The sequence below is a fragment of the Ornithorhynchus anatinus genome, chromosome 8, assembly GCF_004115215.2.
Source record: "Ornithorhynchus anatinus isolate Pmale09 chromosome 8, mOrnAna1.pri.v4, whole genome shotgun sequence".
Classification (NCBI taxonomy): Eukaryota; Metazoa; Chordata; class Mammalia; order Monotremata; family Ornithorhynchidae; genus Ornithorhynchus; species Ornithorhynchus anatinus.
In genome coordinates, this window is record NC_041735.1 from 27,887,277 (window position 1) to 27,914,900 (window position 27,624).

The window sequence follows — 27,624 nt, forward strand, 5'->3', positions numbered from 1 at the left end:
AATCTATCCACTCTCCCTTCTGAGTCGACTTTGCATTTGGCTGTGTACCCCTTAAACACTATGACACTCACCCCAGCCCCAAAGCACTTATGTACATATCCTTATATTCCACTACTTCCTCTATCCAAAATCTATTTTCATGTCTGTCTCCCAACTGTAAGCTCCTTACAGGACTGTTAGGATTGTGCCTACCCAATCTGTTGTATTCTAGTTTCTCAAACAGTACGGTACTCTGCACACAGTTGGTTACCTGTAAATGATGTTCAGGGAATGCAGGTAGCCCACTGCACTGGCCACTTCAGCGGCATAGAAGCGAGCACGGGGCTCGAGGAAACAGCGTTCTCGTTGCAGGTGGAAAAAAAGCTGGGGGACAGAATGTTACGTAAGCAGTTTCTTCTCGGTTGACACCTTTTTACAAACTTCAGAGATCACTCAAAAGCTGAGGCCCTAAGTAGATGGGGGCATCCCCTCCGCTGCCCCTAAAAGCATTCACCTCAACAGACTGCATCTGTTCTCGGTTGTACAACAGGTGCAAGAGAAAAGTAGCCTTTAGTGTGCTTTGTAATGCACTCCTTTCTGCCGGGACCTGAGTTTCTGTTATATGATTTGCGTAGAGCACGATGGCAGATTTAGAGCTTGTTCTTCTGACAGCTCGTTAATATCTCTGGACACAGCATCTAGAAACCCAGCAATCACCCCATGAGGGGGAAAATGGTTTCCATTTTAGGACAGAGAACTAAAGGCCCAGAGACTGACTGATTTGTTCCAGGGCACCTGGCAAGGCCAGGACTAAACCTTCCTGATTCCCAATCTGTTATCAGCTCATTGGACAATCTGCAGCAGCCTGTTAACTGGTCCCTGAAGGGTAGAGGGAAAGGGGGGGGGGGGCCACAAAGACGCAGGATGGATTCAGAGGGAATATGGCCCGCTGAGGCAGCTTCGGTTTTCCTCACACCCACCTCTCCTCCATTGACGTAATCCAAAACGAAATAGAGCTTCTCGGAGGTCTGAAAGGAGTAGTGGAGTCCCACCAAGAAAGGGTGCTTCACGTTTTTCAGCAGTACGTTGCGTTCTGCCATGATGTGATTTTGCTGTCCGGAACCAATCGATTGAAGGAGAGAAAAAGAGAGAGAGAAAAAAGGAATTAATCTTCACTCATTCATTCATTCAATAGTATTTATTGAGCGCTTACTATGTGCAGAGCACTGTACTAAGCGCTTGGAATGTACAAATCAGTAACAGATAGAGACAGTCCCTGCCCTTTCACGGGCTTACAGTCTAATCGGGGGAGACAGACAGACAAGAACAATGGCAATAAATAGAATCAATTAGAATTAATAATCTTAATACACCCACACCTCCTTCTGCTCCATCTCAGGACTCTTGCAGTATTCTTGATCATCAATTCACAGGACACAATACATATTTATACATATTATAAATTATTTGTATTAAAATTTGTTTCCCACTCTAGACTGTAAGTTCACTGTGGGCAGGGAACATGTCTACCAACTCTGTCATACTGTTCTCTCATTCATTCAATAGTATTTATTAAGCGCTTACTATGTGCAGAGCACTGTACTACGTGCTTGGAATGTACAAATCGGTAACAGATAGATACAGTCCCTGCCCTTTGACGGGCTTACAGTCTAATCGGGCTTACAGTCTCATCTCCTAAGCGGGTAGTACAGTGCTCTGCACACAGTAAGTGCTCAATAAATACAGTTAATGCAGATGAGGGGAGGCATCATGGGACCAGCATCTCAAGTTGCCCAAACCCCAGTGACATTTACTATTAAGTTCAGAGTTCAGACCTCCTTACCTGGCTTCTCTACCCACCCCCTCCCTGCAAATCTGTCCTGTTCCCCTACCGACACCTCTAATCTTTTGATCCATTTACCCTAACCCACCTTGACTACTGCATCCGCCTCTGTGCTGCCCTCTCTGCCTCACCCCACTTCAGTCCAAACTTCACTCTGCTGCCAGGTTTGTTTTCCTAAAAAAAAAGTTCAGTCCATGTCTCTCCACTTCTTAGAAACCTCTGAAGGTTGCTGATCCCTCTCCACATCAAATAAAAACTCTACACCATCCACTTTAAAACACTCAATGTACTCTCCCCTCCCACCTTACCTTGATCTCCCATTAGGACCCAGTCTTCACACTTCATCCCTCCAATGCCAACCTACTTTCTGTACCCAGATGTCATCTACATCACTGCTGGCTCCTTGGCCACAACCTCCCTCTGGCCTGGAACTTTCTCCTCCTTTGTATATGACAGACCACTATTATCCCCACCAAAGCCATCCTAAAATCACATCTCCTCCAAGAGGCCTTCCCTGATTAAGTCCTCATTTCCTCTACTTTCTCTCCCTTCTGTGTCATTTATGCACTTGGATCTCTAACTTTTAAGCACTTGATATTCACCCCACCCTCAGCCACACAGCACTTATGTACATATCTTGCCATTTCTTTTTTCTGTATTTTAATGTCTCTCTCTCCTGTGGGCAGGGATCATGTCTACCAGCTCTACTGTATCGTACTCTCTAAAGTGCTTAGTGCAGGGCGCTGTACCCAGTAAGTGTTCAATAATTACTGTGATTGATTGATTGATTCAGAGCAGAGAGATAGAAGGAAGTTGGGTGGTGGGCTGATGAAGCATTATCAGCAGTCCTTTTTGCTCTTCTCTGTTCTAAACTTCTCCTGATGCTGTTTCCCGCTCATTTTGCCCATGGCCACTCCCCTCCTGGCTCCAATTTTCGATTGCCAGCGCCCAGCTGGCCCGTGTGTCACTCCAGGTGGGCTCCGAGTGTTCTAAAATTAACCCTCAGGAGGGGAAGTTGGGAGTGGGGCCAACGTGAGCAGGTTGGAGCACACAGGGTGCCACGGTGGGATCCAGGGCCGAGTCCCGCCTCCACAACCTGTGCATGACTCAGGAGGTGACTGTAGAAACAGCGGGGCATAGTGGACAGAGAGCAGGCCTGGGAGGCAGAAAGACCTGGCTTCTAATCCCAGCTCTGTCACTTGCCTGCTCTATGACCTTGGGCAAGTCACTTTGTTCCTCTGGGCCTCAGTTACCTCATTTCTAAAATGGGGATTAAGACTGTGAGCCCCATGTGGGACACATCGGCGAGTTGTCCCTATGTGGGACACACCACAAGACAGAGCGAGTTGTCTATACTCGCTATCTCCAATTCCTCTCCTCCAATTCTCTCCTTGATCCCCTCCAATCTGGCTTTCGTCCCTTTCACTCCACAGAAACCACTCTCTCAAACGTCACCAGTGATCTCCTTCTTGCCAAATTCAACAGCCTCTAATCCTTCTCACCCTCTCAGCTGCCTTTGACACCAGGGACCACCCCCTCTCCAGGAAACATTATCCACTTTTGGCTTCACCGACTCTGTCCTCTCCGATTCTCCTCGTATCTCTCTGGTCGTTCATTCTCAGTCACCTTCTCAGGCTAAATGTTCAGTTTTGGGTCCCCTTCTATTTTCCATCTATACCCACTCCCCACTCCCTTGGAGAACTTATTCGTTTGCACGGCTTCAACTACCACCTCTATGCAGACAAAGCCCAAATCTACATCTCCTGCCCTGACCGTTCTCCTTCTCTCCCTCTCTGCAGTCCCGGCATTTCTTCCTGCCTTCAAGACCTCTCTACTTGGATGTCCTGCCATCACCTCAAACTTAACATGTCTAAAACAGAACTCTTTAATTTTTCCACCCAAACCCTGTCCTTTCCCTGACTTTCCCATCACTGTAGATGACACCACCACCCTTCCTGTCTCACAAGCCCCAAACCTTGGTGTTATCCTTGACTCCTCTCCCTCATTCAACCCACACATTCAATCCATTACCAAATCCTGTCTATCCTACCTTCACAACATGGTTAAAATTTTCCCTTTCCTCTCCATCCAAACTACTACCAAGTTAATACAATCACTCATCCTATCCCACCTGGATTACTGCATCGGCCTCCTTGTTGACCTCCCAGCTTCCTCTCTCTCCCCATACGAGTCCATATTTCACTCTGCTGCTTGGATCATTTTTCTACAAAAACGTTGAGAACGTGTCATCCTCCTCCTCAAAGAACTCCAGTGGTTGTCCATCCAACTCCATATGAAACATAAACCCCTCACATTTGGCTTTAAATCACTCCGTCACTTTGCTCCTTACCTCACCTCACTTCTCTCCTCTACAACCCAGTCCACAGACTTCTCTCCTCTAGTGCCCACTTTCTCACTGTGCCTTAATCTCATCTGTCTCACCACCGACCCCGGCCCACATCCTGTCTCTGACCTGGAACACCCTCCTTCCTCAAATTCGACAGACAATGACTCTCCCCTCTTCAAAGCCTTATTGGAGGCACATGTCCAAGAGGCCTTCCCTGTCTACTTTTCCTCATCTCCCACTCCCTTTTGAGTCGCACTGACTTGTTCCCTTTGCTCTTCCCCCTTCCCAGCCCTACAGCACTTATGGACATATCTATAATCTTATTTATTTGTACTGATGTCTATCTCCCCCACTTTAGACTGTAAACTCGTGAACAGGGACTATCACTGTGTATTGTCGTACTGTGCTTTCCCAAGTGCTTGGCGCACAGTAAGTGCTCAATAAATATGATTGAATGAATGAATGACAGGGACTGTGTCCAACCCGATTAGCTTGTATCTACCCTAGCACTTAGTACAGAGCCTAGCACAGAGTAAGCACTTAACAAGCCATGGCAGCTGAACAGACACAGTCTTGCTGCTCTTCTCTGGAAGAAGCAAGAGCCCCACAAATACAAGGGAAATGCAAATTCCAAATTCCCAAATTTCAACTGCAGACTGAGAGCTACAGAAGCTAGTCTGGGACTGGCAGGGAGATTCAGACTCACCAGCAGCTTCCAAAGCACTTTGGAAAGTGTAGACAGAAATCAGGATTTTGCATGTGGAACCCACCTGATGTCCCCGCCTCATCTCCCACACTTCCACCCAGAATTGAGAAGCAGTGTGGACTAGTGAATAGAGCCGGGCCTGGGAGTCAGAGGACCTGGGTTCCAAACCCGGCTTCACCACTTGTCTGCTGTGTGACCTTGGGCAAGTCACTTCACTGTGTCTCAGTCACCTCATCTGTGAAATGGGCATTAAGATGGTGAATCCCATATGGGACACACACTTTGTCTGATCTGATTAGCTTTTACCTACCCCAGTGCTTATAATAGTGCTTGACACCTACTAAGTGCTTAACAAATATCATAAAAAATGCTTTAATAGAGCCATCTTCCCCTGATCACATCCTGGCCCTTCAAAGCTTTCCAGTACCTACCTCTTTCTTCTTCAAGATAGATTTCTTCTGCAAGACTTTCACAGCATAAAACGTCCCGTCAGACTTGCGTTTTGCCAAAAGAACCTGCGCCAGAAGATACGAAAGGATAAGGGGAAAGGGCCTCAACTCAATCCGACTCTCACCATCCAAAAAGAAAGAACTCTCAGGGAGGGAATCTGATCCCCGATTCCCCTTGTCCCAGCCATTTCTCCCCACTGAAAAAGGAGGTCACCCAACTAGGCAGAGAAACAAGCTTAGGCTCATACAGTGTCTGAATTGTGGTTGGCGGGGAAAGCTGTGCTTGTCAACTACAGGAGGATTTGGAAGATCATCTAAAAACCACAGTTATTACTATTATTATTATCATCAAACCCGAGTGCATTTTTCTGGCATTTGTTTAGTGTTTACTATATGCTAAGCAATGTACTATGCATGGAGTAGATACAAGCTATTCAGGTTGGACACAGTTCCTGTCTCACATGGGGTTCGTAATCTTAATCCCCATTGTACAGATGAGGTAAAAGGCACAGAGAAGTGACTTGCCCAAGGTCTCACAGCAGACAAGTGGCAGAGTGGGGATTAGAACCCAGGTCTTTCCGACGCCTAGGCCCGTGCTCTACTCACTAGGCCACGCTGTTTCTCTTATTCCACCCTCAACTTTGCAAGGCAGCAGAGATTCTGAAGCAAGCTGTCTGGTCACTTTGTTCTAGCCAGGACAGATCCTCTCACCCTGGGTTCATTCATTCAGTAGTATTTATTGAGCGCTTACTATGGGCAGAGCACTATACTAAGTGCTTGGAATGTACAATTCGGCAACAGATAGGAACAATCCCTGCCCAATAAGGGGCTCAGGTTGAGTTATTCCTTCATTTAATCATATTTATTGAGCCTTTACTGTGTGCAGAACACCGTACTAAGTGCTTGGGAGAATACAATATAACAATAAACAGTCACACTCCCTGCCCACAATGAGTTTACAGTCTAGAAGGGCAGGCAGGCATTAATAGAAATAAATTACAGATATACCCATAAGTGTCATGGGGCTAGGAGGGGGGTGATGAATCAAGGGAGCAAGTCAGGGTGATGCAGAAAAGAGTTGGAGAAGAGGAAAGGGGAGCTTATTTAGGGAAGGCCTCTTGAAGGAGATGTGCCTTCAATAAGGCTTTGAAGGAGTGGAAAGTAATTGTCCGTCAGATTTGATGAGGAGGGTGTTCCAGGCCACAGGCGGGATGTGGGCAAGGAGTTGGTGTGAGATAGAGATGAGATGGAGGCACCGTGAGAAGGTTAGCACTAGAGGAGCGAAGTGGCGGTTTGGGTTGTAGTAGGAGAGTAGCGAGGTGAGGTAGGAGGGGATAAGGTGAGTGACGGTTTTAAAGTCAATGGTGAGGAGTTTTTGTCTGATGCAAAGGGGGATGGGAAACCACTGGAGCTTCTTGGGGAGTGGGAAACATGGTCTGAACTGTTTTGTAGAAAAATGATCTGGGCAGCAGAGTGAAGTATGGACTGGAGTGGGGACAGACAGGAGGCTAGGACGTCAGCAAGGAGACTGATAGCTCCTGGTCCTGACCCGCAGGCAGAGAGACACAGATTCATTCATTCATTCAGTTGTATTTAGTGAGTGCTTACTGTGTGCAGAGCACTGTACTAAGCAACAGTTGCCCACTCTCCCTCTCCAGGATGGGAAACCGTCCCTCAGCTCCGGTGCAGGTTGCAGTTCATTGACCTGAGGGCTCCGTGCGGGAGGAAACCCACATAGTGGATAGAGTATGGGCCTGGGAGTCAGAAGGTCATGAGTTCTAATCCGGGCTCTGCCACGTGTCTGGTGTGTGACCTTGGGCAAGTCACTTTACTTCTCTCTGCCTCAGTTACCTCTTCTATAAAGTGGGGATTGAGACTGTGAGCTCTACCTGGGACAGGAACTATGTCCAACCTGATTTGCTTGTATCTACCCCAGTGCTTAGTACAGTGCCTGGCATATAGTGTTTAACAAATACCATTATTATTATTAGGGATCCACATCCTCCCCGAATATCACTTACCTTTCCAAAGCTCCCTTTGCCAATCACTTTTAGGAAGTCAAAATCTGTTGGCTTTGCACTGTTACAGGAAGAAAACAAAATTTAAAAAAAAATTACTGGTCAAAAAGACCCCTGCGTCTCTTGCTCTGTTCAGAAGTACAGAAAGACTTCAAAGTGTTACCCTGGTAGAAAAACAGCAGAGGTCCCACCATAATAATCATAATAATGACATTTATTAATTACTATGTGCCCCGGGCCTGGGTAGATAAAAGGTGCTCAGACCAGACACAATCCATGTCCCACACACAGTCTAAGATGGAGGGAGGGCAGGTATTTTATTATTTTTTTCTCTATTTTATAGAAGAGGAAACTGAAGCACAGAGAGGTGAAAGGTCTTGCCCAGCATCACACAGAAGGGAGGAGAAGGAGACAGGCCTAGCACCCAGGTCTCCTCATTCCTAGTCCCCGGTTCCTTCCACTGCACCAACCCCTTTTAGGTGGTGGGAGGGGAGACGGGGAAGGAGACTATGGTCTGATAATCCTGTATCTACGCCAGCTGCTTCCACGTGGGACGCGCCTAACAAATACCATAATCACCAGCGTCATCATTCTGGCTAGGTCACCCACCCTGTCCTGCTCCTCGTTCTCTGACAGCAAACCCTCTCCCATGTCCCAGCCCTGACTACTGGTAGCTGGACCAGAAAACATGACAAAGGCCTCAGATGGAAATTAGCAGCTTTCCCACGGTAATTTTCACCTGAAGAAGGCATTCAAGAGCATGAGCACTGGGCACATTAAACTCCTTGAAAGACCCAGGGTAACGAGATCTGGGAATGACTGTCTTCCAAGGCAAAGATTAGATGGAGCTAGATCTCACAATCTCCTTTTAAAAATGGTATTTTCTAAGCACTTACTTTGTGTCAAGAACCTGTTCTAAGCGGCGGGGAGGATAGGAGTTAATCAGGTCAGACGCAGTCCCTGTCCCACATGGGGTTCACAGTCTAAGTAGGAGGGGAAACAGGTAAGGTCGAATCCCTAGCTGAGGAAACCAAGGCACAGAGATGATAAGTGAATTGACCGAGGTCACACAGCAGGCAATTGGCAGAGTAGAGATTAGAACCCAGGGCCTCTGACTCCCAGGGCCCGTGCTCTTGCCACTAGGCCACGCTGCTTCCTCGGCATTCCTAAGGCTTGCTCTGCTCAAGTTTTTAAGGGTCTGCCCAGGGCAAGGGGTGATACCGTGGTTGGGAAGAGGAGCTTCAGGGTCTGCCATCCCATCGAAGTGAGGCAGAACAAAGAAGCTAGTACAACTGGGAACAGGGAGCCCTTACATTGGGGATGGAGGAAGATGGAAAAAAAAGAATTACAGAATTCTTCTGGCTCATTTCCACCAGGGTGATATGGGAGCATTTTTCACACTCAGAATGAGGTGGCTTCTCACTGGCTCTCCAGGAGCAAGTTGGGTGCTTGGGTAGTGGAAGGGGATTTTTCTTGGCTATATTAATTTAACAATCCCTGATGAGAAGATGACATATGAAAGGAGTTGGAAAATAATGATAATGCTATTTGTTAAGCACTTACTTTGTGTCAAGCACTGTGCTAAGGCCTAGGTTAGAGCAACCAAACAGTGGTATTTGTTGAGTTTTTACTATGTGCACAGCACTGTATTTATGGCTTGGGAGAGCTCTCTCTGTCTCAAGTACCTCATCTATAAAATAGGGATTGAGCCTGAGAGCCTCATGTGAGACGAGGACTGTGTCCAACCCTTCTTGCTTGTATCCATCCCAGTGCTTAGAACAGTGCCTGGCACATAGTAAGCACTTAAACATCACATTTATTATTATTACAATACAACAGAATTAGTGGACATTCTCTCTGCCCATAACGCACTCACAATCTAGAGGTACAATACAAATCAGATAGGCACAGTGGCCTTCCCACACAAATCCAAGGGGATGAGGGGATAGGTATTTTATTCCATTTTACAGGTGAGGAAACAGGCAAAGAGAGATTAAGTGACTTGCCCAAGGTCACACACAGCAGGCAAGTGGTGGAGTCAGAATTGGAACTCAAGTCGGATGTCCTAAGCTCTTCCTAGTAGGCCTCGCCGCTTCTGGTTGAGAAGCGACTGTGATTTCCTTTTCCCCGGCTGCCGGTTCCGGAGGCCCAAGGAGTGACAGCGAGAGAATGAAAGATGAGCTTTGAGTCATAGACACAAAGTGAGGGACCTGCTGAGAACAGGAAGTGAGGAGGCCAAAGACACTTCTCTGTCCCTCAATTTTCTCAACTGGAAATGGGGATTAGACATCTGTTCTCCCTCCTGCTTGAAGTGTAAGCCCTGGATAGTACAGGAACCGTATCCAAACTGACTGTGCTGTATCTACCCCAGTATTTAGAACAGTGCTAGACACATAATAAATGCTAAATGCATTATTGATAATAGTAATAATAATAATGTCCAACTTCCAACAACTGGCTCATGAAAAACTGGGTTTTAAGCAAAATGCTGTAAATCGGAGGCCATTTTCTCATAGAAATAATGTTATGAATGGGGATTGGTTCCTGAACTAAGGTCAGCTACTCTATTTTTATCAATATCACCCAGGATTATTTACTCAATTAAAGATGAGTAATAGAGTGACATTACCACGTTTATTAAAATCAGGGAGGTTCCACAGTTGAACAGTTGACATCAATCGGAGTTAAAAGCCCTATGTCCCTGTCCCCCTGCTACTCCAGCTTCCCCGCATCTTCGGAAACTTTCCCCTTCATTTCTCCCCCTTGCGTCACTTTGGTTTTTGAAGTTGTTTTGCTCTGGGAAGGGAACGTGTCTACCAGCTCTGTAATATTATTTTGTACTCTTCCAAGCATTTAGTACAGTGCTCTGCACACATTTAGTGCTCAAACACAAATTGATTAATTGGTCATTTTTCCTGCAGCTCCTGGGAGCTCCTGTAGCCCCAGAGCTAGAGCCATAAAGTCGAAGCAGGTGTGTTGTAAATTTAGAAATGTTGTCAGCTTCAGTCAGTCAACTATACTTATTGAACCCTTACTTTCATTCATTTAATTATATTGATTGAACACATACTGTATGCAGAACACTGTATTAAGCACCTGGGAGAGTACAATATAATAATGTAACAGACACATTCCCTGCCCACAGTGAACTTACAGTCTACAGGCCACCTAGTGCAGGATATAGATCCATTCTCTCCTCAGAGGTGGCCCCCTCTCGAGAACAGCATTCTGGCCACCGGTGGGACCCCAACTCTACTGGACCCAGAGCAGAGGAACCTGAACGACGCCTCTCGCTCTGCTCTGGACTGAATGACACTTACTTGGGATTGGCTGAAGGACCAAGGTTGATATTTCCATTGGGGCTTGAAGGCTGAGAGGAATGAGAGAGGAAGAGTCAATAAAATCCTCATGCCCCCTGCCTCATGAGCTCCTCGACTCCTGATATCACCACCTTGAGGGGACAGATGCCCCTCTGCAGACATCAGCCTGCTTCCACTCCCTTCCTTGTAGACCATGATCCCCTTATGTGCCGGGACCGAGCTTAAAATGTCAGGCAGGGTTCCCTAATCCTGACGGAGAGCTGCCTAATCCCGACTAAACCCTCCTTTCCTCTTCTCCCACTCCCTTCTGCATCACCTTGTCATGCTTCTTTTATTCATCTTCCTCCCAGCCCGCAGCACCCCTCTAGGCTGTAAGATAGGGAATGTGTCTGCTTATTGTTGTACTGCATTCTCCCAAATGCTTAGTACAGTGCTCTGCACACAGTAAGTGCTCAATAAATATGACAATGAATCTGTAATTTTATTTATTTCTGTATACATTTATTTATTTCTGTCTCCCCCTCTAGTCTGCAACCTCACTGTAGGCAGGTAACGTGCCTGTTTATTGTTATATTGTGCTTTCCCAAGCACTTAGTACAGTACTTTGCACACAGTAAGCACTCAAATACGATTGAATTAATGAATTCATTTATATTAATGTCTCCCTCCCTCTCTAGGCAGTAAGCTTGCTGTGGGCAGGGAATGTGTCTTCTATTGTACTCTCCCAAGTGCTTAGTACAGTGTTCTGCACACAGTAAGGGCTCAATAAATATGATTGACTGATCCTGTCTCTGGGGAGAACGGGCCCTTTGCTAGTACCGCACACTTAATAATAATAATAATGTTGGTATTTGTTAAGCGCTTACTATGTGCAGAGCACTGTTCTAAGCTGGGGTAGATACAGGGTAATCAGGTTGTCCCACATGAGGCTCACAGTTAATCCCCATTTTCCAGATGAGGGAACTGAGGCCCAGAGAAGTTAAGTGACTTGCCCACAGTCACACAGCTGACAAGTGGCAGAGCCAGGATTCGAACCCATGACTACTGACTCCGAAGCCCAAGCTCTTTCCACTGAGCCACGCTGCTTCACTTGTCCTGAGGTGGGCTGGAAGAGGAGGACTCCCTATAGCAAAGGCAAGGAAGCTCCTTGGAAACACTGATGGAGTGAAGAGGACCCTCACCCGCTCACCACCATCCCCCCCAATCTAGACTTTGGCAGTTCCTGCTCCCCCAGTCTGTCCCAAATCAAAACATGCAACAAAGAATGTAGATTTCATCTACTGCCCCAAAAGATGGCCTCCTTGAGAGAGGAGAGGAGAAGGACCGGGGAGAGTCATTTAGGTGGACATTTAATCAGTCTGTGGCATTTATGAAGCGCTTACTGAATGTAGAGCAACACAGTAAGCAGTTGGGGGAGTACAATGTAACAGAGTTAACATGTTCCCTGCCCTCAAGGAGCTAGTTTTTGGTACTACTGTGAGATTTAAATTTTCCCCTCCCATGGCCAAGAAAGCACGTGATGAGCCAGGCTTGCCCTCCCCACCCCCCACCAAGCAAAGCCAAGACCATCCCTGAGCAGAAGCAGCTCTCACCTGAGTGTCGGCCTCCATGCTGGAAGGAACGTCCATTTTTAAAATGGCTACCTGCTTGGCCCTGTGGACACAAGGGGGAGGGAGAATACACATACATAAACACACACACACACACAACCCCCTCTCCCAAAAACCCCCACGAGCACCACGTCCTTCAGGACTCACCAGGCGGGCACTGCTCAGACAGGCCCACCTCCCATGCTCAGCAGCGGCCGGCTACCCACAGGCCCCAACCATGCAGAGATTCCGCCTTCTCCAGGAACCATCGCTCCTTCCCACCCTGCTCCCCACTCCCATCGCCCCCAACAGGTAGGGACCGGGTCAGATCAGGCTTTACACACGGGCCCGGCCCCACGATAAGCAAATTGGCAATCGGCACAGAATGACCCGAGAGGACCCTGTCCTTTGCCCTTGTCCCATGCAAGCCGCCCCTTTCCCCTCCCCAAATCTCTCTGACCCAAGTCTAGGGCTTCTACTCCACCGCTCCCAGAGTCAAGGCCCCTCTTTTTTTCTCTCAAAGCTACATTTCTTCTACTTAGTCCTCCCCACCGGCACCACAGTCTTCCCGTGACTGCTCAAGGACATACGGCGTTGGGGGGCGGGTGCGGGGGAGTGGGGAGGAATGGCTGTTGTCCACGCAGCCTTGACCTTCCTGCTCGCCCGCCTGGGGAAAGAGCCTCTTGAGCTCCGGCTTATACCTCCGATTCCTCCTGCACGTTCTCCGAGCACTCGCCCCTCGCTCTCTGAGCCCTCGCTCCAAGCCATCCCGGTAGAGCTACCCCACCCGTACTCTTGCCTCCTTCCCTGCCCCTGGGCCCAGAGCAGGGTCAGTCAAATCGCTCTCCAAATAATAAGCAGCTGACCGCCCCATGAAGACCGCAGATGCCGGTAACACAGTAGCTCTGCTCGGCCCGGATCAGAGGCTAAGGGATCCAGCAGATCAGAGATCACCCTCGGTGGTCTTGGCCCCTGGATACTCACCGCCCACACTGCCTGGAACCGGGGGGTCTCACGGTCTTCTCTATCCTCCGCCGACCCTTCTCCAACCTCCGTCGGCCGTGCTTTATAAATTCTGCGGGGAGAACGGAGCAGATTAGCTGACACAGACATCCCCAGAAAGGAGGCCCATTTGAACCGAACCCGATAATATTTCCCCAATAACTAAGCACTGAAGAAGACAGAAACAAAGCCCATCTTCTGTGATCTGTTTTAGTGTCTCCGGGGGTAAGATCCGGGCCTTGGCTCACGTTACAGCAGGAGCAGGGGAGTCTGTGTCGGTAGCCAGAGGATGAGGGCTGAGGGCCAGGCTAGGTAAAAAAAAAAAAAAAACCTCTTCTGTTTGTTTAATAAACTTCACACTCCTGAGCCGCAAAACTATCAACTCTGCCATTTATTTACCTGGGTTTTTTTCCTTGACTGTGCCCAAACACACACACACACAGACACACACAGAGTTCCGTAGCTGCACCTCTCAAACAGAAATAGGAATTATGGCAATAAATAATAATAGTAATAATAATCATGGTATTTATTAAGAGCTTACTATGAGCCAGGCACCATTCTAAGTGCTGGGGTAGATACAAGATAATGGGGTTGGACACAATCCCTGTCTCACAAGGGGTTCACAGTCTTAATCCCCATGTGGTATTTGTTAAGGGCTTGCTCTGTGCTGAGTTGCCCCTTTTCTGTGTGACCTTGGCCAAGTCACTTAATTACTCTGAGCTTCAGTTCCCTCATCTTAGACTGTGAGCCCCCAGTGGGACATGGGACCCAGGGCTTAGTACAGTGTTTGACATATAGTAAGCACATAAATACTATCATCATCATTATTATTAGTATTAGCAGGAGGTGGCAATAGGAGGTCTGCTGGAACATGACTGAAAGATAATCATCGTCAGGGCTATTTATTGTGCGCTTACTGTGCGCAGGGCGCAACATGATAGAGTTGGTAGGTAACGCAGGAGCCTGCTACCAGCCCAGAGAACTTTCACGGCTCTCTTCCTCACTCTCCCCAGGGCACAGTTCTGCAGAATGGTTTCCTTGAAGGTCAGCACAGTTGGGTCATGTGACAGTGTAAAATGCCCAGAGGCCGAGGTGCCCAACTAGCCATTCAGGTTTCCCTCAGAGCTGAGTGAACAGCAGAAAACAAAGTCAGCCTTTTTTTTTTATGGTATCTGTGAAGCGCTCACTGGGGGTAGGTACAAGCAAAACACAGTCCATGTCCCACTTGGGGCTCACGGTCCTAATCCCCATTTTACAGATGAGGTAACTGAGGCACTGAGAAGTTAAGTGATTTGCCCAAGATCATGCAGCGGAGCCAGGATTAGAACCCACATCCTTCTGACTTCCAGCCTTGTGCTCTATCCATTAGGCCATGCTGCTCCTTCTCCTCCTTCCTGTGGGCAAATTAAACTGATGAAATATTTTCAGGCTCCGGGAGACTTTTCGGAAAGAGAAGGGAATCAGCAGAAAACAAAAAGCAAACAACTTGGGTTCATTCGAACTCTTCATGAATACTTAACCCCTACTCAAATCTCCACCTGCTGTGACTACTCTCTGAGCCAAAAGTTTCCCAAGTCCAACCCCCTGCCTCATCATCCCACCCCTAAGCATCCGCAGCACGGCTTAGCGGACAGAGCATGGGCTGGGAGTCAGAAGGATCTGGGTTCTAATCCCAGCTCTGCCACTTGTCTGCTGCATGATCCTGGGCAAGTCATAACCGTTCGGGCTCTCAGCATCCTCTTCATTAAAATGGGGTTTGATACCTGCTTTCCCTCAGACTGTGAGCCCCATGCTGGATAGGGACTGCATGCCTGCTCTGTGGGTAGGGAAGGGGTGTGTTTATTGTTATACTGTACTCTCCCAAGCACTTAAAACAGTGCTTTACACATGGTAAGCGCTCAATAAATATGACTGAATGAGTAAATGACCCAATTATCTAATATCTAACCCAGTACCTATTACAGAGTTTGGCTTATAATTGGGTTTAATAACCTAATTGCTTTATCAATGGCTCTCTGGAGGCCTCCAACCTGTGATCCTACTGGATTCTCCTGAAGTTAAAAAGGAAGCAGACACAGTCAGGAAAAAAAAAATTCTGAAGACTGTTAAGTAGTAATTCAATCAATTGGTGGCATTTATCGAGCACTTATTGTGTGCCAAGCTATACTAAACACTTGGGAAAGTACAATGCAATTGGTAGACACGATTCCTGCCCACAAGGAAGTTACAGTCTAGCAGAGAGAGACAAACATAAAATAAATTACAGGTAAGGGACGTTTCCAAGTATAAGGACAAAATAATAATAATGGAATTTGTTAAGCACTGTGTACTAAGTGCTGGGATGGATACAAGCAAATTGGGTTGGACACAGTCCCTGTCCCCTATAGGGCTCACAGTCTCAATCCTTATTTTACAGATGAAGTAACACGCACAGAGAAGCAAAGTGACTTGCCCAAGGTCACACGGCAGACAAGTGGCAAAGCCGGGGATAGAGCCCATGACTTTCTGACTCCCAGATCCTGACTCCCATCCACTCTGCCGTGCTGCTTCTGTACCTTAGGTTTGTAGGGATTATGGGGGTGAGGGGGAATACCTAAGTGTTTGGGGGTGGGATTAAGGGAATTGGCATTAGGGCCTCAGTTACCGCATCTGTAAAATGGGGACTAAGACTGTGAGCCTCATGTGGGACAACCTCATTACCCTGTATCTACCCCAATGCTTAGAACATTGCTCTGCACATAGTAAGCACTTAAATACCAACATTATTATTATTATTATTAGGGAGGGAAAATAGGACGAGGAGGTAACGAGAGCTTAGTTGGGAAAGGCTTCCTGGAGGAGGTGTATTTATTGAGCGCTTACTATGTGCAGAGCACTGTACTAAGTGCTTGGAATGTACAATTTGGCAACAGATAGAGACCATCCCTGCCCAGTGACAGGCTCACAGTCTAAACGGGGGAGACAGACAGTAAAGCAAAACAAAAAACAAAAAGACATCACCAAGGAAAATAGAATCGAGGAGATACACACCTCCTTAACAAAATAAAAAGGGTGATAAGTAATATATACAAATGAGCACAGTGCTAAGGGGAAGGGGGTGGGGGGGGAGCAGAGGGAAAGGGGAGCTCAGTCTGGGAAGGCCTCCTGGAGGAGGTGAACTCTCAGTAGGGCTTTGAAGAGGGGAAGAGAGTTAGTTTGGCAGATGTGAGGAGGGAGGGCGTTCCAGGACGGCGGAAGGACGTGGGCCAGGGGTCGACGGCGGGATAGGTGCGAACGGGGGACAGTGAGGAGGTGAGCGGCAGAGGAGCGGAGCGTACGGGATGGGCAGTAGAAAGACAGAATAATAATAATAATAATAATGACATTTGTTAAGCGCTTACTATGTGCAAAGCACTGTTCTAAGCGCTCGGGTAGTACAGGTAATTAGGGTGTCCCACGTAGGGCTCACAGACTTCATCCCCATTTTACAGATGAGGGAACTGAGGCCCAGAGAAGTAAAGTGACTTGCCCAAAGTCACACAGCCGACAAGTGGCAGAAGCAGGATTAGAACCCATGCCCTCTGACTCCCAACCCAGGGCTCTTTCCACTAAACCATGTTGTTTCTCCAGGGAGCAGGGAAGCAGAGAAGGGAGGTGAGGTAGGAGGGGGCGAGGGGATGAAGAGCTGTGAAGCCAGGAGTGAGGAGCCAAAGCTCCAGGGCTCCCTCGGGCAAGGTGCCCAGTGTGGCCTAATGGATAGAGCACGGGCCCAGGAGCCAGGAGGACCTGGGTTCTAATCCCAGCTCCGCCACTTGTCTGCTGTGTGACCTTGGGCAAATCACTTCACTTCTCTGGGTCTCAGTTACCTCATCTGGGGGATTACGACTGAGCCCCATGTGGGACCTGGGCTGGGTCCAACCTGCTTACTTTGTATCTACCTCAGCGCTTAGAACAGAGTGTGGCACGTAAGTGTTTAAATACCATGGGAAATAGTGCCTTCCCTAGGCAGTGCACTCCTTGGGGTGGAAGAAATAGTACAAAGAAAAAGGCAGGGTTCAGTGAAGCTACAGAAAGGTCATGAACCTGCAGCCCCTTTCCAGCTAGAAGAGCTCCAGGCTGAATTCCCGGAAGCCTCAAAGTCAACGGGTGCAGCCCAGGAAGGCAGGACCAACACAAACCCCTGCTCCCTCCTACCCTCCTTCAGCAGCAAGACCTGAGAAGTAGCAAGGCCTCGTGGACAGACCACAGGCCTGGGAATCAGAAGGACCTGGGTTCTAATCTTGCCTCTGCCATATGTCTGCTGTGTGACTTGGGGCGAGTCACTTAGCTTCCCTGTGCCTCAGTTACCTCATCTGCAAAATGGGGATTAAGACTGTGAGCTCCATATGGGTCAGGGCTAATCAGCCTGACCTAATTAGGTTTTATCTACCCCAGCGTGAAAGAACCCAGGCTTGGGAGTCAGAGGATGTGGGTTCTAATTCTGGCTCCACCCGTTGTCTGCTGTGAGACCTTGGGCAAGCCACTTAACTTCTCTGTGCCTCAGTTCTCTCATTTGTAAAATGGGGATTAAGACCGGGAGCCCCATGTGGGATGAGCTGAATACCTTGTATCTAGCCCAGTGCTTAGCACATAGAAAACACTTAAATACCATTACTATTACTGTGCTTGACACATAGCAAGCCCCTAACAAATGCTGTCATTATTATTATTCCTTCCCCGCAACACTTGACTGGTTCTGAGATCCAGGGCACCTGGAGTCCTTGAGAAATACGGAGCAGCCACTTTCCCCATCCACATTCTCTGACTTCCACAGCCAAGCACAAAAGAGTCAGGGGACCTGAGTTCTAAACCCAGCTCTGGCACTTGCCTGCTGTGTGACCTTGAACGAGTCACATTCCTACTCTGTGCCTCAGTATCCTCATCTGTAAAATGGGGATTCCATGTCTGTTTTCCCACTCCCTTAGACTGCTTATCTCTTTCCACTGCCCACCCCGCACTCGCCGCTCCTCTGCCGCCCACCTCCTCACCGTCCCCCATTCACACCTATCCTGCCGTCGACCCCCCGGCCGCGTCCTCCCGCGGTCCCAGAACGCCCTCCCTCCTCACCTCCGCCAAACTGATTCTCTTCCCCTCTTCAAAACCCTACTTAAAGCTCACCTCCTCTAAGAGGCCTTCCCAGACTGAGCTCCTCTTTTCTCTCTGCTCCCTCTACCCCTCCCTTCACCTCTCTGCAGCTAAACCCTCTTTTCCCCCCATTTCCCTCTGCTCCTCCCCCCTCCCGTCCCATCCCCTCAGCGCTGTACTCGTCAGCTCAACTGTATATATCTTTATTACCCTATTTATTTTGTTAATGAAATGTACATCGCCTTGATTCTATTTATTAGCTATTGTTTTGAGATGTTCATCCCCTTGATTCTATTTATTGCTATTGTTCTTGTCTGTCCATCTCCCCCGATTAGATTGTAAGCCCGTCAAAGGGCAGGGACTGTCTCTATCTGTTACCAATTTGTACATTCCAAGCGCTTAGTACAGTGCTCTGCACATAGTAAGCGCTCAATAAATACTACTGAATGAATGAATAGTAAGTGCTCAATAAATATTATTGAATGAATGAATGATGGGCAGGAACTGGGCTTAATCATGAGAAGCAGCGTGGCTCAGTGGAAAGAGCACGGGCTTGGGAGTCAGAGGTTGTGGGTTCTAATCTGCCGCTTGTCAGCTGTATGACCTTGGGGAAGTCACAACTTCTGTGCCTCAGTTATCTCATCTGTAAAATGGGGATTAAGACTGTGAGCCTCACATGGGACAACCTGATTACCCTGTATCTACCCCAGCACTTAGAACAGTGCTCTGCACATAGTATGTGCTTAACAAATACCAACATTATTATTATTATCTGATTGCACTGATTCCACCCCAGTGCTTGGCACAGAGTAAGCACTTAATTACCACAAATACTATGATGATCATTACTAAGGCAGTGCCCATGCCCTGGACAGAGCCCCAGAAGAAGCAGAGGGGGCATCTTCCCTCATCCTCAAGGGCTTGGGATAGTTACCGCCTCAGCACCCGATTGTTGCCCACCTCTGGCCATCCCCCCTTGCCACAGTGGAGCAGGATCCCGGTTCAGGGGGACCTCTACCATCCTCCCACAGGCTCCTCTCCCCTCCCAAAGCGACCCCAACCAGGTTTCGCCTTCACCACGGCCCGGAAAACAATCGGTCGTACTCATCGGGGTCTTTCTGTGTGCAGAGCACTGTATTAAGAGCTTATCAATTAAGCCCACCCCTTCTGGAGTTTGGTTCCCCCCACCCTCTAGGGCCTTCCTGCCCCCTCCCGAGGGACCGCCACTCACACGGAGCAGAAGGGAGGGCCGAGGAAGCCGAGAGCTTAAGTTCCTGCAGCGTGCAGCCTTGATTAATCTCTGGGACAGGAGCAGGGACCAGAAGGGCTTGGCTGCAGGGAGAAGGAAACCAGGCTAAAAGTCCCCACTCCCAAGCCTGGAGTCTCCAGTTGCCAGGTAGAGATATCTGGGTGAGAGGGGCTGGAAGATTCGGGCTCGGGGCGCGTGCCCCATCTGTAAGCCTCCTGCCAAGGAAACACTGGCCAGTGAGGGAGGGAGGAGGAGGAGGAGAAAGAAGGGAGGAGAGACTGAGGACGGGGAGGAGGCGATCGAAGACAGGGGGATCCAGCCAGGGAAGGGAGACAGAGATTCTCTTTTTGGAAGCTGGCCCCAGTCCCCAGAGGTCAGCTCTGCGGTGAACAGGGATCTGCCTGACCGGCTTCATTCACCATGCAGAGGCCGGGCTTTGGCCACAAAAATAATCATTAACAACGATATTTGTTAAGCGCTTACTACGTGTCAAGCACTGTTCTAAGCGTGGGGGTAGATACCAGCTAATCGGGTTGGACACAGTCCCTGTCCCACATGAGATTCACGATCTTAATTATTCATGGGTATAGAAATGTCTGTCTCGGAGGGAATGTGTCTGTCATTGTATTGTACTCTAAGCACTCCGTACAGTGCTTTGCACACAGTAAGCACTCAATAAATACGAGTGAATGAATGATTAATAACAACAATAATAACTGTGGTATTTATTAAGCAGTTACTCCGTCAAGTACCCTACTAAGCGTCAGAGTTGACAAGAGGCAATCAGATCACATCCAGTCCACGTAGGAGAGAAAACTAAGCCCTACGTAGCACGTACTACAGTGTTCTGCACACAGTAAGTGCTCAATAAATATGATTGATTGAGAACAGGTATTAAATCCACATTTTACAGACAGGAGGCACAGAGAAAGTATATGACTTGCCTAAGGGCGCACAGCAGAGAACTGGTAGGGCCGGAATTAGAACCTAGATCCCCGAGTCCCAGGCCTGTACCCTTTCCACTAGGCCAAGCTGGTTCCCTACAAGGGTGCTGTCGCCGGAGACCCCTAATCTTTAGGCCTAGGGGAGAGATCCAGTTGTTTCTCCCAATCACAGATCAGATCTGCATTGTCATAGCTCTCTACCTCTTGGGATTTAAAGGATTTAAGGGGTAAAATCCCCCTCAATTTGACCTACAGCTTGCCTCTGAATTACTCAGATATTTAGCTTTCACCCCCACCCCTTAGACCACTTTGTGTTGGCCTGAGTGTTCTGATGGTCCCCGGGAAGAGAGAGAGAGAGCACACGAGCGCACGTCAATTCTTAAATATTTGTTTCCACTGTTTAAACAAGGCACAACTCTCCCTCCAGAGAGTCCAGAGAAAAGCAAGGTCAGCTCCTGGGGCCCCTCACTTTCTCCTTGAGGTATTTAGCCTGGGGAGTCAGAATTTTTGCATAACTGGCCCTCTCCGACTACCTCCCTTCAGAAAGAGTCAAGACTTGAAGCAGTGTGACTTAGTGGAAAGCTCACGGGCTTGGGTGTCAGAGGACGAGGTTCTAATTCTGACTCCGCCACTTGTCTGCTGTGTGACCTTGGGAGGCCACTTAACTTCTCTGTGCCTCAGTTAGCTCATCTCTAAAATGGGGATTAAGACTGTGAGCTCCATATGGGACAACCTGATTTTCTTGTATCTAATCCAGTGCTTAGAACAGTGCTTGGCACATAGTAAGCACTTAAATACCAACATTATTATTAAGCACTTAAATACCATTATTATTATTCATATTCCCAAAGCACTTTCTCCCAAAGGGGCCAAGAAGTTGCAGATAAATCACTGAATCCTATTGTCCTTCAAACTAATTAACCTGCATGAAAACTGGTCTGCTAAAATCTAGTACATTATTTGCAGAAAAGTAGCATACTACTGGACGTCAGAAGAACCTCAGTTTTAATCCCAGCTCCGCCATTTGTCTGCTGTGTGCCCGTGGGCAAGTTACTTAGCTTCTCTGTGCCTCAGTTACCTCATTTGTAAAATGGGGATTAAGACTGCGAGGCCCATGTGGGACATGGACTTTAGAGAAGCAGCGTGGCTCAGTGGAATGAGCACGGGCTTGGGAGTCAGAGGTCACGGGTTCGAATCCCAGCTCTGCAACTTGTCAGCTATGTGACTTTGGGCAAGTCACTTAACTTCTCCGTGCCTCAGTTCCTTCATCTGTAAAATGGGGATTAAGACTGTGAGCCTCACGTGGGACAACCCGATTACCCTGTATCTACCCCAGCGCTTAGAAGAGTGCTCTGCGCCTAGTAAGGGCTTAACAAATACCAATATTATTATTATGTACAACCTGAGTCTCTTCTATCTATCCCCGTGCTTAGTATGATGCCTGGTACTTAGTAAGTGCTTAAGAAATACCACTAGAACAACAAAACAGAAAAACATCTGCGGAGAGATTCAGAGACCTCCTCTTCATGCCCTGACTATCAGATATGACGCATCAGAGGTTGCCTGGATCATTCAAACCCAACCCAAAGAACTTGGCGATCCCCTCCCCCACTTCAGCGCTCCCTGCTGCGGTGGGAACCCAAGGAGAGACTACGGCGAAGAACACACACACGGTCAAAGGAAACCCACATAGACAGTGTCAAAGGACACAGACACACATACAGTGTCAAAGGACACACACATACACCCCAACACACCAAAGAACACCCAAAACATACAGTGAAGGACACACACACACACAGTGTCAAAGAACACAGATGCACACTGTATCACAGGACACACAACCACATCCAGTGTCACAGGATACATGCAAGCACACACACACACACCCCTACCTGTTAGGAAATCCACCATCAGAGCTAGCATCCTGGAATAAGGAAAGCAGTCCCCAGCGGAGCGATTCAAAGACAACTTAGTGTCCTGTTTGGACATCCTCTTTCTATTCATCAAACAATAAGCCAACTGTCCCTCCAAGGACCAGCGCTGGGCATGTGCCTTTTAAATGGTGCAGAGAGGAGCCTGGGCTCTGATGTCATCCAGTGCAAGGAAATGAACAACCTCCTCCTCCTGGGCCCAACTCCCTTCCCCCTCCCGAAGCCTCCGCAATCCCAATTAGAAGTATCCAAAGGGCCCAAGGTGAAGCCGCGAGGAAGCTAGAGGAGGAGGAGGAGCTGCCAAGTCCGATGCTCCACAGAAAAAGCAGGAGCGATCGGTTAACGCTTTCCGGAAGAGAAGCAGGCTCTGCTGGGAAAGGCACAGTCACGGACAAGAGGCAGCTCCCAAATCCAGATCCCAAGAGGGGGGCTAAAAGCCGCCACTGGACTAGTGTGATTGACGGGATGATTAACTCCGTCATGGTCAATGTCCTTCCCCAACTCTTTACTCCAGAATTCAGCAGAACAACCAGTCTGAGTACTGACCAGTGGCTGCTATGGTCCTGCGATGTTCTCAGTCTGTCTGACCCTTGAATTCCCTCAACACAGAGGGGTTCGATGCAGAAGAGTTAACCTAATAACTCCGGCCGGGTGTGGGAAAGAAGTCAGGGCTGGGGTGGGTTGGGGAGGGAGGTAGTTCCTGAAGTCTGGGGCAAGGCCAGTGGAGAAGAGGAGAAGGAGGAAGAAAGGAGGTAAAGAAGGAGAAGGATGAAGAAGGAGGAGGAGGCAAAGGAGGAAGAAAGGAGGTAAAGAAGGAGAAGGATGAAAAAGGAAGAGGAGGAGAGATAAGAGGAGTTACTATATGCAGAGCACTGTACTAAGCACTTGGGAAAGTACAACAGAATCAGCAGACATGATCCCTGCCCACAACAAGCTTACAGTCTAGAGCCTGTAACGAGTTTACAGTCTACAGTCTAATAGAAGTATTAGTAATAGCATTTATTAAGTGCATACTGTGTGCAGAGCACTCTACTAAGCACTGGAAAGAGTATATAGGTGGGAGGCAGAATAATAATAATAATTATGGCATTTGTTAAGTGCTTACTGCATGGCAGGCCCTGTATTAAGCACTGGGGTGGACATGTGAACTCACAATCTTAATCCCCATTTTACAGATGCGGCAAGTGAGGCACAGAGGAAGTGAAGTGACTTGCCCAAAGTCACACAGCAGACAAATGGCAGAGGCAGGATTAGGGCCCATGCTCTGTCCACTATTCACTTAACTTCTCTGTGCCTCAGTTACCTCATCTGTAAAATGGGGATTAAGTGAGCCCCACGTGGCACAACCTGATTCCCGTGTCTACCCCAGCACTTAGAACAGTGCTCTGCACATAATAAGCGCTTAACAAACAAATACCAACATTATTATTCATGAATCCTGTCCCTCAAGGAACTCACAATCTATGAATCTAGATGGGGAGAGGACAGGAGACCAATACATCAGGAGCAATCAAACAATATAACACAGGACAAATTGAAAAAGTACAAACGAAAGTCATTAAGGAGTTTTGGCTAGTCAAGTAGAATTTCAGGCTCCTCATGAATAAGAGTACACACTATGTCTGCAGTCACAGAAACAGCTACTGGAGCCACTGGTATTCCTGTGATTTTTTTTTAATGGTATTTGTTAAGCTGTTATTATGTGTCAAGCAATGTTCTAAGTGCTGGGGTAGGAATAAGTTTAGCAGGTGGGACATAGTTATATTCTTTTTCCCTCAGCATGCTGAGGGTGGGAAATTTGAGGTGGATTGGTGTGGTTGTGGTCGGGGGCACAGTGCAAGAGCACGTGGGGAAGCGAGGTGGCTATTGCCAGATGTTTTGCCCAGCTGTGGTGAAGAGAAGCCAAGAAGCAGTGGCTTTTATACCCCAGCTGAGGGGGGTGTGGCGATGTGGGTGTGTGCGTACACTGGGGGCTCTCTGTATTCTGGGAAATTATAGAGAATCCACTTGTTTATTTCAATTTAAAGTGATGCATGAGGAAACTCCCTCTCCACCGCATTTAGCATCTGCTCGCTGAACTCCAGCACGTAGTACAGTGCCCTGCACACAGTAAGCACTCAAATACAACTAAGAAAGAGCACTTGACGGTAGACAACTGGGAAGAGCTGAGGATGCGGAGAGGATGTCTGGTCCCACCTGGGATGGGTGGAGGGTTTAGAGGGGGTGGTTGGGATCCTCCCACATTCCACTCCAGCCCCAGAGACCTTCTTGACTCGGAAAGCTCCAGAGCGGGACAGGCTCAGAGATGCATGAAAGCCTCCGTGCTCATGAGGGGTCCATGAGGCCCTCATCCCCAATCTAGACAGATCAGTCTGAGGTTAGTGAAGGGTGGTGGAGCCAGCTGGTAAAAAGATCCAGTGTCTGATTCCCCTTGGGATTTGGTATTGAACAAGCCATTCCAATGTATGAGAAGCAGCATGGCCTCGTGGAGAGAAACCAGGTGTGGGAATCTGAGGACTTGGGATCTAATCCCACTTGTCTCCTGTGTGACCTTGGGTAAGTCACTTCACCTCTCTGGGCCTCAGTTACCTCATCTGTAAAATGGCCATTAAGACTGTGAGCGCCATGTGGGACATGGATCGTGTCTAACCTAAATAGCTTGTATCTACCTTAGTACTTAACCAGGCACACAGTAAGCGCTTAACAAATGCCATTAATTCACCATTATTTTATTTTTTTTTATAGAAACAAGAACCTGGAGTTTAGTGGAAGGCAGCGTGGCTTAGTGGAAAGAACAAGGAGCTGAGCATCAAGGAGCCGAGAAGTGGAGTGGCTTAGTGGATAAAGCACGGACCTGGGAATCAGAAAAACCTGGGTTCTAATCCCAGCTCCACCACGACTGCTGTGTGACTCTAGGCAAGACATTTCACTGGGCCTCAGTTACTATATCTGTAAAATGAGGACAACAGTATGAGCCCCATGTGGGACAGGGACCTGCGTCCAACTTGATTAATATGTGCTTAGTACAGTGCTTGGAACATAGTAACGTTTAACAAGTACCATAATTATTATTTATTATCTATCACGAGACCTGACCTTCAGTGTCCATTCTTCACCTGTCTGCTGGGTGACCTTGGAAAAGTCACTTCATATTTCTGGGCCTGTTTTCTCCTTTATAAATTGAGGATAATACCTGCTTTTCTCTACCACACAGGGATGAGGATAAAATGTGATCAGGGATGTAAAAGTGCTTTGGAAAAATTTGCTATACAAAGTTTTCTCAACATTGAAGGTGCTCAAGGCAGCCAGAGAAAAACCAAGTAATCCCGGGAGCTTGAACATCTCCCAGGCAATTCCTATTAAGGTCTGCTGCCAGACAGAAGGGTAATAGTACTTACTGAGCACTTACTGTGTTCAGGGTGCTGTACTAAGTGCTGGCAAAGAGTCCACAGGTGGGAATTAGACTTGGACACAGTTACCCGAGGAGCTCACAATCCTTGAGCATGCACATGACCCAAAGAGATGAAAGGGAAGGAGGAATAATGATAATAGCAGTAATATTTAAGAGCTTAACTATGTGCCAAACTGTGGAGTAGAAACAATATAATCAGATTGGACATAGTCCCTGTTCCATATGGAGCTCAATCTAAGAGGGAAATAGAACAGGTATTCAATTCCCTTTTAGCAGGTAAGGAAACAAGCACAGAGAACTTAAGTGATTACCCTAAGTTGATGTAGCAGGCAAATGAGGGGGACAGGATTAGAAACTGAATCCCCTCATTCCTGTGCTCTTCTCATAAGGCCAACAAGAGTTAGGGAAATAAAATGGTGTTGCATTTGTTGAACTGACTGGAGTTGGGTTTTCCTGCCCTGTTGCTTTCAGCAGTTCAGGGATCTGGGCTTGTTCTGGACATCTAGCGCTCCGCTCAGGGGATTCCCCTGCTATTCCCCCAGCTTGTTTCCTTCTTGTTGATTTTTTTCCCGAGTTTACATTTATCATTTTGGCAAGGAAAACCAGGATCCTGGGACATTTTTCCCAGCAAGTTTCAGTTTTCACACTGGATTTTTAGCTGTGTGTATGTTGCAAAAACGTTTTCCTTCCACAGCTTTTTAGCCCATCACAGCCAATGAGTGGAGGAAGAGTTGAACCTAGAGGAGGAAGACATGGATATCCTCATGGGCATTCATATATTGAATTAGTTCCTCAGGAGCCGGTCATCCGGACCCAGGTTCAGTTTTTGTCCCAGGAAGCTTTCATAAGTGTCCCCAACCCTTTTAATCCTGAGCCCACCCACCCCGATCCATTCCTCCAGTCATCTCATTCCCACATCATCATTCCCACACCACAGCCAACTTTCTTGGACCCTACCTCCTACACCTCTGGTGTCTATCTTTTGGCCCATGTCTCTCTCCACTAAACACCAAGCTTCTGTTCCACCTTCCACAAATTGTCAGCTTCTTTCCAGATAGGAAAATTTCATACATCCTCAATTTCACCCAAAAAATAAATGTACCTCAGCATATACCATTCAATAATCACTCCCATTAACATGGAAAATATAGAACCAATACTTACACAGTATTCTTGACATGTCTGAATAGTACTTAGAGGTTTGTTCATGGTTTTAGTTACTGGGAGGCCAAAGGGCCTGATCGAGACCTGCCCGCCACCCCCAATACCACAGATAGAAAAAGAGAGAGAAAGAAAGAGGGAAAGAAAAGAGAAAAAAAGAACAGTGAAGCAGCCTGGCCTACCAGGTAGAACACAGGCTGGGAGTCAGAAAGACCTGTGTTCTAATTCTGGCTCTGCCACTTCTCTATGTGACCTTGGTCAAGTCACTTCACTTCTCCAGGCCTCAGTTACCTTATCTGTAAAATGGGGATTAAGACTGTGGGCACCAAGTGGGTCAGGGACTGTGTCCAACCTAATTACTTTTCATCTACCCCCATGCTTAGAACAGTGCCTGGCACCTATTAACTGCGTAACAAATACCATAAAAAGAGAGAGAGAGAGAGATACCCTAGAATGTGGTGAATAGATTAAAAAGGATGGGATATTGGGTACATGAAGGGTAGGTAAGTGGTAGAATTAATCAATGGTATTTATTGAGTGCTTACTGTTTGCAGAGCACTCTACT

General features: G+C 47.8%; 1 protein-coding gene across 2 annotated transcripts in view; it reads right to left on the minus strand.

Moving 5' to 3' along the window:
* Window positions 1-27,624, minus strand: part of SGK2 (serum/glucocorticoid regulated kinase 2) — a 47,452-nt gene that overhangs the window by 14,087 nt on the left and 5,741 nt on the right. The window contains exons 1-8 of one of the 2 annotated variants that reach the window (XM_029070085.2): window positions 22,448-22,706; window positions 13,236-13,326; window positions 12,255-12,315; window positions 10,663-10,712; window positions 7,346-7,403; window positions 5,307-5,390; window positions 960-1,091; window positions 251-363 (exon numbers count right to left, since the gene is read on the minus strand). In XM_029070085.2, coding sequence (XP_028925918.1) covers window positions 251-363; window positions 960-1,091; window positions 5,307-5,390; window positions 7,346-7,403; window positions 10,663-10,712; window positions 12,255-12,315; window positions 13,236-13,326; window positions 22,448-22,559 — 701 coding nt within the window. In that variant the 5' untranslated portion in view covers window positions 22,560-22,706. Of the gene's footprint in view, window positions 1-250; window positions 364-959; window positions 1,092-5,306; window positions 5,391-7,345; window positions 7,404-10,662; window positions 10,713-12,254; window positions 12,316-13,235; window positions 13,327-22,447; window positions 22,707-27,624 lie in introns of those variants that run through there. The other variant, XM_029070086.1, reaches the window with a different exon arrangement.